Source organism: Bradysia coprophila, chromosome X (assembly GCF_014529535.1).
Source record: "Bradysia coprophila strain Holo2 chromosome X, BU_Bcop_v1, whole genome shotgun sequence".
In the NCBI taxonomy this organism is placed as follows: domain Eukaryota; kingdom Metazoa; phylum Arthropoda; class Insecta; order Diptera; family Sciaridae; genus Bradysia; species Bradysia coprophila.
In genome coordinates this window covers 9,073,886-9,093,235 of record NC_050737.1, presented here as the reverse complement: position 1 = coordinate 9,093,235, position 19,350 = coordinate 9,073,886, and the positions used below count along the sequence as shown (strand labels likewise).

The following is a 19,350-nucleotide window of genomic DNA, read 5'->3' as shown; positions in this document are numbered from 1 at the left end:
TTTTTGCTATTTTTTCGTTTTGTTCTTTCTACCAGCCGGCTAGCGGTATAGCTGTTGTTTTTGATTTACTTGTTTGTTTTTGGATTGCTCTTTTTTTATCTTTTTTTGTACTCTTTTTGATCTTGTATTTAATGTCGGCTAGAAGATAGTAGACATCAATAAAAGGAAATTCATTCATTCATTCAACTCCCAATCAACAATGTTTACATAAGTACACGTAATAGCCTAGCATGTCAAGCTAGATAGTTTGAAAATCCTGTGGAAATTTTCGGATTAGATTTCGGAAATTGATGTTTTTATTTGCGAGGTGGAATCGTATCGAAGACTTTCAGATTCTGCTCGATTGCCAAGCTGAACGAAAACTAAAACTGCACTGAGGAAACGAGTTGAAAATCTCACCGTTAGCTGGTAATTTTGGCTCCAGGTAATCTGCAATTGCTGTCATAGCTCACAGCTGTAGCGCTGTCACAGCTGTTACAGCTATTGTACGATTTTAAACTCTTTTGACTCAGTGTGAAACTTCATTCCAGAAATGAATCTTTCATAGGCGTCAAGCGTATCATATCCCTTTTGGCGAAAAACGAAAGGCACAAAGTTCGAAATACTCTAAAAGAACTCTAAAAAAGTGGCTACGGATTTTTATGCGGTTTTACCACTACCTCACCCATGCGTGTACTGTTAAATCTGTATAAACACCCATAACAAGCGGAAAATCAGATGAAGCAAACTTATTCTGAAAATTGATTGACCTTTTCCCAAGGACTATTTTAAGGAAATCATATTTTCCATATTTTCATAAATTTTCCCTAATTTTACATAAAAATGTTTTTGGTCGGAATAGATACAGGAAACTTCGGGAAAATGTGTGAAAATATTAGAACATGTTTTCCTAAAAATAGTCACTATCTTTCCCTCAATTCTCTTGTCTTAAGAGACGTAAGACTAAATTTTTCAAAATTTATCAGACTTCCAATCTTCGCACGGGTTAACTAACACATTTCCCGATTACATTTAAATCGGTTATTTCTTCTGTTTAAAATATCGCACGTTTCAGGAATGGCGAATGGCGTTTCAAAAAGGTTAAACCTGACAAAAGTATTCGAGTCGCGACAATAATCTCGTGGACACTCAAATCAACAACTGCACTGTGACTGATCAACCATGTCGTTTGCTATAAACAATGCTAAAGTTTGTCGCTTAATATATCCTCGGCTCTGAACAATATCTATCAGATATTGCATATTTTGATGGTGCTACCGATTGTGTTCCGAAATTTGAAACGTCGAACTAAAAATTCACATATACTTTGCGTAACTCGATAATATTGATCTCTTACCAAATGTGATCCAAATTAAAATCATAATTGCTTCTACAAACCGCGTACACATTGTCTATTGTTATTTAATTACGACACCATCGGAAAAGAGAGTATTATGATCCATAGGTTTTCAATTCAACAAAATCATAAATTTCAATCCATTCATCGATGGCTGCCATAGCCAACACCAATAATTAACATAAATCTTTATGCCATGAAAATATAATAAATTTCTATTGTCTAAGTCGTGTACACAATTTGATGTCCTGGTTTAATTTATATATTAACAGTGAGATAGATTTTCGTTTATCTCTTCACAAATCCGATAATTTATTTAATAATATTGTTGTACAGTACAACGCTTAAAGCTGTCAACTTCTCACTATGCTGATAAATCATTTATTTAAACGATTTTCGACATCACGCTACGTCTATATTGTATACGAACGATTATTATAAATTTTCAAAAGAGATATATACCACCAATTGAGCTTCAAGTGGTATGTTGTTGAATATGTTCCAGTTTGAACACCTAGAAATGTCCATTGACATAACATCATACTCTCGATCTCTTCACCGAAACTGCGAAACTCTTCAGACATTATAATAATTCGAGTAGGTTAGATAATAATATGTTTAACAATGATCTGAGGGTCTGTTGTTGCGGGATCTATTCGACCATACAATATTCATATACTACACATACACACCTCATTGCCTCTCTACAACTTGTAAATTCATTTTGCATGTCCAATATATTACACATGATGATGATAATCTGGAATGGACGTCCATAAGCTTCGAAATATAATGAATTAATGATGATAAATGACACTTAATGGTGTACAGTTAATTATTATCATGGAAAATCATTGTGCTTTGTGGGATGCTTCTTTTATTGATATTTTTCACCGAACATAATTCTAGGGATATGTGTGACAATCATGTGTCAATATCAATTAGGGCGATAAATGGAAAATGATGACCTTTTATTATAATATTGTGTAACATATTGTTAAATCCTGCCTGCCTGCACAACCGGTTTTGGATCCCGATGGGAAAATGCAGGACTTGCATTGAGATGAGACCTGGTATGAGAAAACGAATATTCACTTTGGAAGGTTGTAGGTGGGATTGTAAGAATAGCATGTCGGTCGCCAGTATTTCTTACCAAATCGATTATAAAGATCAGAGCACGTGTCATTATGTACAGGATGCATTTTCGTTCATGTTTGCGTCGATAGATTGGTTTTGATGTTTACAATCACAGTCACGGCCGATTCGGAGCTAGATCATTACCATACTAGTTTCACTGCTAATGATTCTATTATTTGAAGCGAAATATTTTACTTTAGTAATAAGCTGTTCGATAACGCTAGTACCATCTACGATGAATGGTGAATGCTTTTGCCGGTAAGCCCAACGAAACCTCTACACTCAACGTCACGTGCCTTTAACCCATTCAGTCAAGTTTGTTTCGTTTATAAACCTATCAGTTCAAATCTACCTGCGGTTAAGTTTTGAACTCTCACACTGACAGCTCAATCGAGTAGTGGAAAGCAGTCGAGTTAATTATTTATAATCACTTCGACATGCATTTCATTTAAGTAAATAACAACCACTCCGGTTAAGGAACGTGATATCGTAGGTTTTCCATAACCCAAGTGCTTACAGTCTCACATGTCCGTAAACTGCAGTGATAATAATTTACATAATTAAAATGCTTTTTCTCAACTTTTTTAAGACTTATTTATAGACACTCAGAACGTCAATGCGTTCGATATTCACAGGATATTTATCAAGGAAAAATCTTTTATTATGAAAAATGTATGAAACTCGAGGATTATGACGAACAAGCTATCCGAAAGACCATTTTTATCACATCATTCGGATATACAACAATTTCATGCAATATTAATTGTCAAATGGAAATCTCTTGTCTAGGGTGTGCAGTAAACTAGATCCGATGTTTCATTTTAACGTGAGACAACCGGTACGTTGAATTTATATCGCGTATGAAGATTGCTCATAACAGACCACCTTTATTACAGGCTATATTCAGTATAGTCGCAAAATTTGGATGATTATAAGTTTTTACATGCTTCTGGTCGGTAAATGCATTTTTTGTACATTTTTCCCATCTACCGACCAGAAGCACGTAAAGCACTGTACGTATGAGGTTCCAAATTTTTGACGATTGGGAATACAGCCCTCCCCTTCGAGTCGGGCCATAACGTCACCACTAGGCAAAATAAAAATTTGGAACCGCGGACGTAATGTTATAATGTTGTTATTTTCAACGACCGGTTGCCCAACCATGTAAAAGAAAGTTTTGCACAAATCACAAAATATTTTGTACCCAAGAAATATTTATTTTGTACACAGAACACGGTAGGGCTGAACGAATTTTAAATAAACGTGTAGGTTTTTTTTCATAACTGAGTTGGGGGAGGGAAGTGCACTGGCTGACGCTGGTGCTGGTTCTCTGAAACAGCTCAGAGGATTTGCTAAAACTTGTTTACTTGAATAGCACTTCCCACCCCCAATTCAATAAAGAAATAAACCTGGATGGAAGCCTACATTTTTATTTAAAATTCGTTCAGCTCCACCGTGAGAAGCAATAATAGTGTATGCAAATACATTTTTTTTGTGCACTGAAGAAACATTTTGTAAATCAGCAAAATTGATTTTGTACACCTTCTACTATGATTTGAATTTGAATCGATTTGTACCGACACACTTTGTGTTGTTTGTACACAAAAAAATTAAACATGTCCACACTGTTTTTGATTGTGTAAGAAATAGGTTTCACTTGTACCAACGCACTTCAAGCAAAAGTGGCACTCTAAATAGGGTACTGAAACTTGACAGTGCTCCATACAAAATTTAACACTGTAAAAAGAATGTGGATAAAATGTCATACAAAATAGTACTCTATTTGGCAGGTGTCAATTGAAGCACTTTTGCTTGGAGTTCGTTGCTTGTACATATCAAAATGCATTTGCCTTGGGTACAAATACTTTTTCTTGTGTACAAAAAAATGTTTTGGTTTGTGTCTGGGAGAGAAAAGAGAAAAATATTTTTTATGTACAAATCAATGTTTCCCGTGTACAAAAGGTACAAAATTGACAATTTGTTTGTAAAATCATCTTTTTTGTTTATGTATAAAATCAACGCACTCCAATAACTGGCACAATAACAGATTTTTTTACAGGTCATTTGGCCTCTTATGTTGTATGGAGCGTCCGTAACACGTCGTTGCCTAAACCATCATAAAAAAAAACTGAATTTATATGAGAATTTTAGACTACTGCGTCGTGGAGGCCTCTTATTTAATTCTGCTCTCGTGCCTGTTCTTGGAGTGCGTTGATAAAATGAAATTAAGCGTAGAAATGACAAATATGGTCACACTCCAGTGACAACCCAAAGCAAAATTTTGGAAGTCCAACTTTAATCACTAATATCATTAGCTTTAAATATCACTCAGTTCTACAATCGTCTACATTTTTAATTATGATAATAATTGTACTCTAACAATACAGAAAAAGTGGCAGTGGTATACACTAAATACCTTTTCTTGTTGCTATACGGTCTATTTCCAAGTTCAATTAAAATACCATCGAAATAATGTGGATGAAACGAACTTTAAATTTTTCGATATTTTGTGAACGTTGAAGCATAAATTTACATTTTAATTGTGCGTTCAAGATGTATTCATCCATCCACAAAAACACCGAACGCCACTGTTGTTACGTTTTGTGCAACAATATAAAAATTCTGTTTCAACATGAGATGAACTATATATATACTGTCATGCAACCCTCACCCAAATTCGGTGCGAACATAACATTATATAACTAACTCACATAGAAAACACTGTACACGATTATATCATATTTTAAAATATAATATCCGCTAGATAATTCAATTCTGGAAAATATAAAGTGGAATTAATTTAATTTTAATTAATATTAAATTATGGTAATTATTTGCGTATTTATTTTGTGTTGAAGGCCGAAATTGAATCTAAAAAGGGGTTGATTTTTGTTTGTGTAAGCTGTTAACTGTATACAGAAAGTTTGGCATTTCATTCAAATGAAAAGTTAGTGTGTGACTAAGTGTTAAATTGGCGTCGATGAAAAACACCATTGTATGTAAAGTGTAAATGATATTCTAAGATTAAAAGATTAAAAAACTTTTCGGTAATTTAGGGGTCTTTGCCTCCTCGTTACTTTACATACATACATAATAATAATATAGTATCTCTCTCTCTCTCTTCATGCATAAACACATTCTTAGTGAAATGAATTCATTCCGAAAACGGTGATCTTTTCTGCCAACCTATTCGCTTTTATTTCATGTATGCATTTGTCGCCTCACACAGGAAAAATACAACATTTCAGTGTTTGCAAAACATTCAAATCATTAGCTGTACAAATATTTTCCTATGGCAACACTTGGGGATGTGAGAACGAATTTCCATAGCAAACAATATGAGTGCAAAAAAAAAATCTTTTTATTTGTTTGAAAAACAAAAATAAAAGTTTTTCAACCAATTTGTCAAGAAAATTCAAAAAATGACAGGATAAGGTGTTCGCTTGTATATAACAAGAAAATATTTGATTTTTTTCTCTCCAAAATTCTTTCTTTAGCCCGATGAAAATACACAAATAAGTTGCCGTTCTTTTCGGGACAATTTCTTTTTCTCTGTTTGTCTTTCAACCTTTAACCTTTTCTTTTGAATAGGCATTCAATTAAATTGGATTATAGTCGTAAGCCTAATTTTATTTCAAATAAAGGATTTTAATAACAGACAGCATTGATATGTTAGTTTCAGAAAAGTGCATATTATAACAAGTGAAGTGGATTGTACCTAAGCATTGCACCACGAATGGAGAGCCAGGTTTTATCTTTGGGAAATTGATTGTCTAAATTTCCTGAAATTACCCAAAAACTGCTAAACTACTGTATTGAATTGAATAACAGTACAATTTTCCCAGGCCTATAATTTCTGGGTAATTGTGTCTTCAAGAGTTTTGATCTTCGAGAGTAACCGATTCTTAAGAGCGATCAGTACTCGAGAATTTATTTTGAATCACCAATCCTCTGTAAATGGATATCCTCCAGACTTATGAGCAAATGTTCGCCTCGAATTATAAATTATTCAAAATTACAGTGTACGTCAGTGAAATTTAGATGTTTTATTTCAGTTGTTTCTCAGCTGGCTCATTGATTTTTACCAACACAACTTGCTTGCATGAAGCTATTTTTTGCTTTTAATGAGTAGATCAGCTGACCAACTGAAGCAAATTCATGTCTAAAAATTGACGTCCTCTGTAGGACAACAAAATGTTCGAATGGTCTCTACTATATTTAATTGTCGCGAAACTGAAGCAGGTATTTAATACATTTTTTTATGAGCAACACATTATCTGGAGTTAGTCTATCTACCACAGGTAATATTTTGAAATCTTATTAGTCAATGAAAGTGGTACTCCTACTGTAAAATACAAGCCTCAGCTCTGGTGGATTAGAATTTGTTTTTGTCCGAAACCAACTTGGATCGAATGATTCGATCCAAATCTGAATGGAGGAATGCACTCTGCGATGCAATTGATTCTATGAATTACCGCTAAACGTGACACTGATGAAAATTTCTGTTGTATTTCACACAAAACAAATTTACGTATGAAAATAGAAATCGAACAAAAATTGACTATCGAAATTAACAATTCAAAAGTAAAATGTTTCTCTCTCTAGGCATATCCACTTACATCTTAATTCGATCCACTTACCATCGCTATTGGTGAGCTACTTATTATAGCATCATAGAACATTTTGTTTGCTGTATGCCACACCTGTTCGTATTTAATGATCATTTATGAATGCCATGTTATATTATTTACCTAGCTGCATCCAGACAATTTTAATGAATTTAATGAAGATGGAGGAGTTGGAGGCAGTAAAATTGATTGCTTCTAACTAAAACAACAAACCTACTTGAGACGGTTAATCGTCTAAGTGTCGGCAATTTGTCAAAATCATCGAACGCATAAATAACAGGTGAATGTATGGTTGAATGTGAAAATTGATTGTCCAACCATTTTTGGTGATTTGTGGAGGTAATCAGATCGTCTTTACTTATATATTAATGTTAATTTATGTTACATAGACAACGAAGCCAGCAACTGTTACGAATTTTATTTTCAATTTTTTTTTCCTTCTCATTTCTTCATTTATTTCTTTAAATTAATTTCTACCTTTAAATCGATTATGTAAATTTTAATGTCCATTTTGGGATAGGTTGTCGTTACACACAAACATTTGGATTATTACATTTTATAACCATTTAATTACCACTAATTAGTTTTCATATGCAATATGAGATCTTCGGTTGAGCAATACGGGAACTGAATGGAACTCTTTTTTTTTTAATTGCAATTAAACGTGTATTTTGTGCTATAAATAAAATTTCCAATCAAAATGGAATGTTAGATGACACGTGTAATGTATAAAGAGATGCACGTGTGAATGAAAAGAATTTTTATAGCTCACTAATCAGTTGCTTTCCGTTGCAGATTAATTGTACAGATGGAGGTAGCGGTAGCGGAGTTCGTGACGCAGTTGCCCCAAAATATGAAGAAACAAAAATCCAAAGTTCATGAAAATTTTGGTCTCTGGTTATTTCTAGGCGTACAGCAACAACTATTTTTAAAACTGTGGTTACTCGACCTCATTTTTCCATAGTCACCACTGTCCTTCGCCTCCAGAGTCCAGATCCCAGATCAGTAGAATTTGTGTAAAGAGTCCAACTTTTTGATTTTTCAAGTCACTTAATAGCTTGTGAATATCTTTTAAAGTCGGTTTTGAGAACTTGGGACCAAGAACAGAACTATCTGGAGGGATTCTTTTGAATTTCGACTGACCAAAATCGGCGCTATTTTTTCCACGACTTTTTTATATATGCCTAGTTAGGCCTTGGTGCCTAGGCCCCAAAACCAGTCTCAGATATTTTTGATCTTCCTTACCTGGTTGGTTGTAAGTGGCCAAAAGTCGAAAAATGGGGTTTCGTAGTCCGGATTTCATTTCCGAAAGGTGACGAGGACACGGGCGTGTGTGGGTTCGTTGGAAAGCTGAGGTCAAGTTCTCCTGGGGCAAATATTAACTTCATAAAATTTGCTGATTATCGGACGAAAATATGACTTCCGGAAAATTTCTCAAAATCAATGTAACCTCGGTGAACTTTGATGAGTTCTGTGACCTCACTAATGCATTTATTTGATTAAATTATTACTTATTATGAATGTGGAGGACCTCAGCTTTACAGCGATACCCATATTTAGTAGTTTGGAACGTGACTACGTAACAGATAAAAATGTGTGTTACACTCTGTCAAACTACTAAATATGCGTATCGCTGTAAAGCTAAGGTCCTCCACATTCATAATAAGTAATAATTTAATCAAATAATTGCATTAGTGAGGTCACAGAACTCATCAAAGTTCACCGAGGTTACTTTGATTTTGAGAAATTTTCCGGAAGTCATATTTTCGTCCGATAATCAGCAAATTTTATTAAACTAGTTACAAGGGTCTAGTGCTAAATACTTATAACACAACATACTATTTCTAATTCAACGTATTAGCGTATTTCCAACGTCGTTTAGGAAAAATATTGTTCCGAACTTATAATAATCACCTCCGCCACCTGATATAAACTTCTAATTCGCTATAAAAGCCTTTTAGCATGTGTTAGGAAAAAAACTAAATGTAAACCCATTTGTTATTTTGCCTTGTCTACCTTCCATAATACCACTCGACAAATAAATATTTTTCATTATGCATTTTGTATTATGGATTATCGTTATGCATATGTACAAATCATCAAAAACATATAACTCTAACGAGCTGTCCAGCCTCCGTCCATGGAAAGAGATGCGCCAGTAATTTGACTAGCAGCATCTGTGCTGAGAAACACGGCAAAGTCACCCAAATCTTCTGGTTTGACAAACTCGCCACTCGGTTGCTTCTCCAAGAGGAGTTGCATTTTAGCGTCGTGTAACGAAATCTGTCTCTCCTTCGAAATTTTCTCAATTTGTTTTTGTACAAGAGGCGTCAACACCCATCCAGGACAAATACAATTGCTAGTGACACCGGTGCCGGCTGACTCAAGTGCAACCGATTTGGAGAAACCAAGCACACCGTGTTTCGATGCACAATAACCACTTTTATTCGGCGATGCTACTTTACCATGTGCACTGGCAATATGAATCAGTCGACCCCATTTCCGGTCATACATTTGTGGAATGACGGAGCGAGTTAAGTGGTACGGTGCATTTAAATTGATAGAAATCAACCAGTTCCATTTTTCAGGCGGAAATTCATGTACTGGTGCTGTAAACTGAACCCCTGCGTTGTTCACCAAAATGTCCACTTTGCCCAGTTGACTTGTTGCTTCGGAAATAAGTCCTTTGCACTGTTCAGGATCGACGAGATCTGCAGATGAGTATGCTACTTTGTCGTGCGATAAATTTGCTAATTCTTCCTTCAGATTGGATATTTCAGACTCCTTTTCAAGACCGTGCAACATTATCCTACAACCGGCCTTAGCAAACTGTGTAACCACTCCCCACCCGATTCCACTTGTGCTACCAGTCACAACGGCACACTTGCCACGCAGGGATTTGAGAGAGCTCATTTCGTTTAGCTGAAGGAAAAAACAAACATTTTAAGAGTGCTCATCCCTTGGCAAATTTGTAGCCTACATTTGTGCGCAAAAATATTCGTTTTTTGATGATTTCTCTGAACCAATTTTTTTAAAAGTAAAACCATTAAAGCATGCAAAAATGTGTTTCTTTTAAAGGAAAAATTGGTTTGTAAGTCATAATTTTACGCAGTTGGAGATACCTTTGCAAAATGTGTAATTTACACATTTTGCAAAGGTTTCTCCAAATTGGGATAAGTTATCAACCACAAACCAATTTTTCCTACACGTTTAAGGTTAGAGCTTCCGAGCGTACGCTGAAATTGTAGCCTACATTTCTGTGTTTCGAAATTTTTGATCGCTGATATCTTTTTACGAGAGCCCCTTTTAAAAAATGTACGACCACATTTTCGAGTAAAAATATGTCAGCTTTGAATAAAAAATAAAATTGTCTGTGAAAGTTCCATATGCTTTGAGAAAAGTGTACCTTTGATGCAAATTTGGGGCATCGGTACAGTTTTCTCAAAGCACATGAAACTTTCACAGACAATTTTATTTTTTATTCAAAGCTGACATATTTTTACTCGAAAATGTGGTCGTACATTTTTCAAAAAGGGCTCTCGTAAAAAGATATCAGCGATCAAAAATTTCGAAACGCACAAATGTATGCTTCAATTTCAGCGTACGCTCGGAACCTCTTAGTTGCGGCTTGTCAACTTTCGGCACCCTGGACTTTACTTAAATCGTCAAGGAATGCCTCCAAATAAATTTCTAAAAATCTAGAATTCCGTTTTTTACTTGGAGGCATTCCTCTACGATTTAAGTAAAGTCCAGGGTGTCGAAAGTTGACAAGCCGCAATTAACTTCAACGTGTTAGTAACACATTTTTGCGTGCTTTATAGGTTTTACTTTTTCAAAAAAATGGTTCAGAGAAATCATCAAAAAACGAATATTTTTGCGCACAAATGTAGGCTACAAATTTGCCAAAGGGTGAGCGCTCTTAAATGATAACGGATCATTGTTACATGATGTTTTGACTAGTGCGATCAACAAAAAATGTAATATTGAAATGTTTTTATGTTGCTGCTTTGCGTATCAGGAAAAAGCGTATCATGTCAAGCACATTCAAAAATCAGTGTCTTCCACTGTTTTGTTGATAGAAAACGAATTTTTAACACAAATACCTCCACCATGTATAGCTAGGTTGATCTTTCACTAATCCTAATTGATGTTGTCGTCAGTGAAATGAAACTGTTTCTACCTCAAGCGATTAATTTTGTTTTTTCAATTAAATGATCGAATAAGAGAGTGTGAAATTGAACTGACTGACCATTCATTGTGAGCTTGTATTTTAACTCGTGAACATGTACGGTAAATATTGAATAAGCTCATCGTTTATCAATCGTTTTTTTTTGTATTACTTACGATAAACGGAGATAATCATGTTTGATTTAAAATTTATATCGCTAGGCACATATTAAATCTGATGTAACTTTAAATTGGTACCTGATGGATAACACGGGTTGTACAAGTAATTAGTTACTCTAGACCTTGTTCATAGGGCGAGAATAGCGAAGTCATTATTAAGAGTGATTTCGCGAAAACTTGAACCAATTCGAAAACAAAGGTTAGGCGGTCCGGGCATAATGTACTGTATAGTTGTAAAGTAAAAAGTACATCTTGAATGGACATATTGAATTGTACCCATCTCTACTTTACAGTAAAATCATATTTGTCGGAATCAAATGAAATCAAATGAAAGAGGTACTTTAGCTCACGACAGAGTAAAATAAAACAGGCAGGAGCGGTTCATTTTCGAAACGTCAAATAACGGACCTAATACACTGGATGAAAATGAACTCAAATGAGCACTGACATAAATTGGAAAATTTTATTCGTAAAAAATATAGGGCTTAGTGAAATCAGCGCTGCTGCCTGGTTAACTTTACTCTGTCGTGTTTAGCTACTACGAGGTAGGAAAAGAGCATCATTTTCACTGCCATTTGTCGCAAGATTCAAAACAATTTTGTGTGAAACATGTAATTTGGGTTTGGTTTTATTTATTTCAATGGCTCCTTCCTGCTTGAAGATCATAAATAATAAAATCACTAGAAAATGTTCGCTTCAAACACAACTTATCTGGGGCGTGGTAAATATGGAATTAGAGAGGGTATACAATACTCCGATTGTCGTGAGAACACTCTGAACATCTACCACATCTTCAGTAATAACTCGTGAAGGTGCAGCTGCACCGAGTGGTGTCTATACTTTGAAATCATACATTACTTGAGCGAATACCGAACTGAGTTCATGACTATTCGAAGAAAATAATAGTTTATTTTTATGAAACCCAAAATTGGCTCAAGTTTTCACCAAGGATTTTTTTTATTTTCGAGTAAGAAGCCCGGTGTGAAAGCAAATTTTCCATGCAGAAACGTGAAGATAAACCAGAAGACCAATAAAAATTTCACAAAATGAAGTTCGTTAAGTCAATGAAAGTGTAAAACAGGTATGGTCTATTGTCCTCCCGGAGGACATAAAAATTTGATTTTCATACTTAAACGCACTCATTTTCATATTAGTTTGACGTAAAATGTGAGTGCGTTTAAGACGAATTCGGCGATCGACCATACCTGTTCTCTACTTTCATTGCGTTGAGTAACAGTTACTTATGCCACGTAGTGTTAAATTCTCGAGGTTAAAGGCCAAATGTTCAAATACGCACCGTTACATGGGTCTATTGACCTCGGTTTCGCCTCAGATCATTCAAATTCTCATTAAAGCTAGACTGTTTAACTTTTCTAACCGAAATGACTGTTAAAAAATTTCTTCGTGTACAACACAGACGCTCGACAGGAAAAAGTCTGGAAAGAATATTTCTACTTCAAGAGTAAAGATGTTTACTTTGCTCATTCCAATTCGTTAATGATTTTACAAATTCTCATCGCATTAAACCACCACATACAATTATTTCCATCTTTGATATTAATTTTATATAACCAAATAATGTCGTCTTAATGTAATTAGGCGCAAATTGCCATTTAACGAGATAAAATTTTGTGTATAGCTGGCGGCATGCTGCATACAAGAACGTCGTTCTCGTGTCATTTTTCTTCTTTTATGTTATAGCAACATTATTGGATTTATCCCTTTTGTTTTATCTCATTTGAGCTGGTTTTGCTATTACCATCCGAGTCGCTTTTATATTTTCGATGGCAAAGTAAAATTTGTAGTTGAAACCGTTATATACTTGGTGAGATGTGAAAATATTGAAATTAAAATTATTATTTGCGCAATTTGATTGTAGTAAAATGCTAGATGATCGCTTATAAACGGTTTTGATGGTATTTTCGGGAAAATGTCTGCAATAATGTGCGGAATATTATTTGGGGAAGAAATTTTCCGCGGTAAAATGGGAAAACTTTTCGTTTACTTAATCCTCAAAATATTATATTCATAGACGCGGTGTTAGTGCAATTCAATTGTATGTTAAGATTTTATACTTTTTTGGCGGTGGATTTACTTCAATTTGTGTAATACAATTTAATTACATTTTCTGGGCCATGATTAAATGTACATTTTGAGGTAAGGCAAAGACATTGCTTTTGTTGTTACAATAAACGAACAATCACAATGCGTTCCTGTACAGCATTAACATGTCGACAAATAGGTATTTTCCGCAACGATGGTTGTTTAAAATTCCTACTCTATGAAATGTAGGAAGTGTAAGAGGGACGGACACTTTGTTGACTAGCCTACATTATGGCGTTTTTTAAATACTGAATTTTTGATCGTTTCCACTGATATCATTTTAAGACGACAATACACACCACAAATGCGTTAGCTTTCACCAAAAATAGATTTGTTTGATGCAGATTGACTATCTCTGTTGACTTTCCTCAGAGCTAAATTGCCAAAAACAAATCTATTTTATATTGAAAGCTACCACATTTGTGGTGGTTTTTGTCGTAATACATTTTTTTTAAGCTTCAGCGAAAATATGTACAATGTAGGCTCTAATTTCAGCTCAGTATTCGTGCCTCTTAAACAAATTATATCTCAAACAAAAACATCTCACTTTTTAGAGAGCGACAACTTATCACGTTCAGACAAACAGATTTTAATTTACTTTATACCAGAATCCTTTTTCAAAAATGTACGACCGCAATAACGACCACGAATGTAGTAACTTTAATTAAAAATTAGTTTTGGTTTTATCAATTTGACCAGAACTGAGAAAACTGAGCAATTTATGAAAATTTCGTTAAACTGATCTCGTTTCTCAGAGCCGGTCTGACGACTACAACCAAAACCAATTTTTAATTCGTGATCGTAATTGCAGTCGTACATTTTTCGAAAAGGATTCTGACGAAAAGAGATATCAACAAAAATAAAATACGAGGCACACAAATGTAGGCTACAATTTTAGCTAAGTACCGGTGCCTCTTAAACCTGAGAGAAAATTTTCGCTCATGCAGGGCTTTCTGTCAAAAATTAGTGAGATCAACAATTTATGAATGCAAATTCGTGGTAGGTTCTCCCTGTCTGAGAAAAGTGAGCTGTTTGTTTCAAGTTTCAAAAAGTATATCAACATAAAATCGGACCCAGATCTAACAATGATGTGATTGAGACCAGGTGAAGAAAACCCATAGTTGTTGCTAGTTATGTATAAAGAAATGAAGAAACTTTCGCTAAGTTTTTTTCAATCCAAAAATTATGTCCGCTTAAAGAAATCATGAAAAATAGATTATTTCAACGCCCACATTTAGGCTATAATAGAGTGTACCGCTGGTGCTCTCACAACACGCTTTTCTCATACTGCTTCCCATTTAATTCGTATATTTTCCAGACAAATTAATGTTGACGTCACAGAAGCAAAACAATTTTCCACAAATGCAACGCTAAAATTAAGCTTTCGTTGATTTAACAGCTGTTGCCTTACCACTAGATAAATTAATTATTGATAAATGCATTAACACAATAAACACAAAACACAGATGATGAACACTATTTGCAGAATGCTCTTGAACTTTAACTGCCATTCATTTTCTTTACCTCTTATATAATTCACGGCACAGTTGTATTATGTGTATACACAACATACAACTGGGTTTATGGTTTTGTAACTAATTCATACTGAACTGTATCACCATTGTTGAGTTCGTCATTTTAAAATACACACATTCTGCTGACACTTGTGTGCTGTACTGATAAAAATAGCGACAACACACATTTCTTGATAAAAAATTAATTTCGACTAATCTGAACAATTTATCGTACAAATATAGTGTATGTGTGTAGAATTTTTGTAATTGGGATCGTTCAAAAATGACGAGACGGTTTTTTCAACCTTTTCAGTTGAGGTTTTATCCAATTTTTATTTTGATCAGATTTAACCCAAGATGAAAAGTGTTTTTTTCCTAATCATCAATTTATTGTCATTCTTTAAATTTTTACATTTTTATAATATAATATACCTATAGGTCAGTGATGCAACTGGTTCTCAAAACCATCCTGAATCGTGACCATAGATTCTTGAAATCTGTTACTTTTCCTAATTTTTTCTTTCATCGGGACCAAATGCTAGATCTTCAAAGTTTGAATATATCTTTTCTGGCTGCCATATGCGAAACTTGGTCATTACATTGCAGTTTGATCCATGCGAAGATACTTCGTCACATGAATATTATTTGTGAATAAATAACTTTCGCAGCATCGAGGTAGTCTACTATTGTTTGAGTATCAGGTACATAAAAGCAAGGCTGTAGCTATATACTTTGGGGAGGTCACGCTTTTCACATACCTTTTCCATACAAACAAATTCACCAAAATCAAATTTGTATACCAGTGTTTATCTCGAACTTTCCTTCATACTAAAACTATATTGATCGGATAATAATATTTGCCTGCGTCGCTCGACCGTCTAGATAAGAATGACTCGATACAATGCATGCACAAATGTGTGAGTTGTGTGAGACGAAACATTTGGCAAGTACTCAAGTTTTTGTGTGCCGAAGCTCTGTTTTTAGTCATCATCAGGAAAATTTAATCAAATGCTAACACGTTTGTTTATGCATCACAAGTTCAAGGTTAACGACTTTGAAATTGTTTTTCTTCTTGATTCCAGCCGGTCGGAGGATAAGAAAATGTGTCTTGGGGTCTATTACCAATAATGTTGGGTTCTATCCGAAAATAGTGTCTTCGTCGTTTATGGCCGCTTCCAAAGTATTAACAATATGTTTCGTTGTCTCCCTAGTTATGACTCCACTATACCGCTGTTGAAATTTCTATTTATTGCACATAACTTAATATGATTGTGATTACGTTTTGGAGCTTTTAATCGGAATATTATTCAGATATTCAAAATTTTGGTGTACCATTTACCACAAAATGTTCGTCTATTAAAAGAGCTCTTTATAAAACCAGTGTATCCATGACATATAAATCCACACCTAATGTTTTGGATTTAATGAAGGTATACGTTCCCTTTAAAACAACTGATGGCAAACAACTGTAACCTATTTTCGGAAAATTATTATCTGCTGAAAGATGATGTTCTAATGATATATGTTGTTTGATATTGGTACAAAAGGGGATTATTGGTTAGCTGTGTGTATTCCATAATTCTAGAGTCTATGCTAATTTTGTTACATGGTGTAGTGCTGTTATCCGAAATTATATATAATTTATTGAGATGGGGATCCTGTTGCATGAGGTGTGTGTATATCGGGTTAGGTTTCAAGAGAATACAAGGACTCAATGTTAAACTCTCTGTTCATTCTTTGGTATAACATAAAATTGGAAGTAGGTTTTCGAAATGTTGGATAAATTGTTATCTACACTCGAAGAAAAGCGATTTAAATTCGGTGATGTTTGCTAATTTTCGGGAATTGTTAATGATCTGATTGTATATTCCACCTAATGTTTTTGGATAAGCGCACGTGACATGGCACTAAATCCCAAAACATAAGAATCTAGGTTTTGATATGCTGAAAGAAATATGTGGACTGTAAATCTCCAATCAGTTCAACGAATTACAAATTCGTATAATTGCCTTTACGACTGCGAGATTGTGAAAAATTTATTTCGAAAATGTGATATTTCCTCTCTCTTCCGTGTGCCAGACACCCTTACATTTTCAAACGATAGTAGGTCCTATTGTCTGCTATAAAAGGCACTGAAAAGAGTTCTTGCTTATGTCTTGAACAAAAAATGAAACTAGTGTGGATTACTGCCGTAGCTTCGCTCTGGCGGCAAAGGTCTCACTCGTTTCACTCAAAAAATCACTCAAAAAAATGTTTTCAGAATAACTCCAAAATTATTACTCCGATACTTTTCATTAACAAACTCAAGTTTTCCTGTCATCAAGCGACGAGACAAAAAAAAATCCGAATATCTCAGAGATTAACCGTTCGTTATAGCATATCTTCGAACTGAACTTATTCTCCTGAATTTCATTCCTCATCGATTAAAAAAAAAAGTTTTTGGAAATCCGTTGAGAATTATTCAAATTTGTAATTATCATGCTTGCGTTGTAAAATTCTTTTGGAAATATTTCTAGGATTACCCGTCCGTTACAGCCCATCTGCGAACTTAACCTCAGGAATTTACTTCTCCGTAGAATAGAAACAAGTTTTTGGAAAGCCCCGTTGAAAATTACTCAATTTATCTCGTTATCAGGGAATGAACAAAGTGACAAGTATTTTCATGTATTTAACGTTTTTGGTCATACTTTCATGCATTTTCGATCGTAGTGAACATGTTATGACAAACATTTTGGACTTTCAGTCAAGGGAATAGTTGGAAAGAAGCTAAAACAGAAACGTATGAGCAAAGCACATAGCAGGGTAATAGAGGTTTTACCACGTCAAACAGAGTAGTTTTTTGATACCAATAATACCATTAGCAGCCTTATTGGTAATTATGCAATAATATTATGATCAAAGTGCTACTTTACTTTTTTCCATTACCCTGCTAGGTGCTTTGTTATGAGACAATCAGGATCAAGTAAATAAGCCCGATAAAGTCGATGTTATGTTATGTTTTTCATCTCTGTTAAAGATTTTCATTCTCTTCTCTATTTTTCTTTGTCTATAATAAAAACTTTTCTTTTATTTTTTTAAATTAAAAAATTTCTTGGAGAAGAAAAAAATCCTACACGAAATGGTATAAGTCCCTCTCCATTAGTTTGACAATTTTGACAACGGAAATTTGTTTTATTTTATTTATGTAATCCATGGACTCTCCCAATAAATCTGGGAGCACAAAAATATACATAAAAAAACTCATTTTTATTTTATTTTCATCCATAAACATTGTGCCAGAATTTTTGGCACAGGAATATTGTTATTTCAAGAGGTTAATATTCAGTGAGTGAGAGAGGAAAGAAAAAAAACAAACAAATGTCCGCACACCCTTTTTTATATACACATATCCATATTACACTCATATTCCCATTTGTCATTGGATGCAAACCATATTATATACTCTTTTGCGTCTCTATTATTTTTTTAGGCTTCATGGTCGTTTATTCCGTGAATTTTGATAAACTAGATAGAATGGCTATACTTCTCGAAACAAAGACCCAGTTTATTTTACGAAGGTCGGCCTGGCTTCAATCCCAATCCTAAATGGAAAAGATAAATATTGCCCAAATGCTTTGCCGCACAGTCTAGAGAAGATAATACGCTGGGGTTTAAGTGCTGTCGTCTGTGGTGATTATTTTGCTGCCATATCAAATTTATTTAATATTTTCTGAACATAATCTCCATCAAAATACCATAATAATTAAGCCTCTAATTACCCTTGGTATACGTTGTGGATGATAGAGTTTCAGAAAAGATATTTTATTCCAACCGGTCACGATACAAATTTATAGACCGTGAAGAATTATGGAAAACTAAATCACCGCAAAAGTTGTACGTACATACATTGTCGAATTTAAATATTTACTATTTGTGTTTCAATGCATCCCCCGGTACATATACGTTCGACAATCAACGCCGGTTTGTTCACACTTTTGGCATAAAAATTTCAGATCGCATATACACGGTCATGCAATAATAGGAAGATTTCGATTTTCACTTATAGCCTCAAGCTGCCGTAAAATTTGTAAATTATAAGTTGACTCTACAATGTTGACTCTACATTACACTTTGTATGGAGAATTTTCTTATATTTTCCACGTTCTGTGTCAACTTATAATTATTATAAGTGAAAATCGCAATCTCCCTAATGAAGCCCACATTTTTGATCGATAGTATTTTGCTTCTTTGGCTTAGGCACATTTTTCAAAAACTACGAAGGTTTTGAAGTCAACGATTTCACTGC

At 34.4% G+C, this 19,350-nt stretch overlaps 1 protein-coding gene across 2 annotated transcripts; it reads right to left on the bottom strand.

The window, feature by feature from the left end:
• Positions 1-9,173: 9,173 nt before the first annotated feature.
• Positions 9,174-15,229, bottom strand: LOC119080800 (D-beta-hydroxybutyrate dehydrogenase-like). 2 transcript variants are annotated; one of them, XM_037189374.1, is made up of 2 exons: positions 15,076-15,229; positions 9,174-10,023 (listed from the first exon to the last, which is right to left on the bottom strand). In XM_037189374.1, the coding sequence occupies exon 2, from the start codon at positions 10,012-10,014 to the stop codon at positions 9,217-9,219; it is 798 nt and encodes a 265-aa protein (XP_037045269.1). In that variant the 5' UTR covers positions 10,015-10,023; positions 15,076-15,229; the 3' UTR covers positions 9,174-9,216. The 2 variants fall into 2 exon arrangements, with proteins under 2 accessions (XP_037045269.1, XP_037045276.1); XM_037189381.1 differs by lacking the exon at positions 15,076-15,229 and adding an exon at positions 14,963-15,074.
• Positions 15,230-19,350: the final 4,121 nt, after the last annotated feature.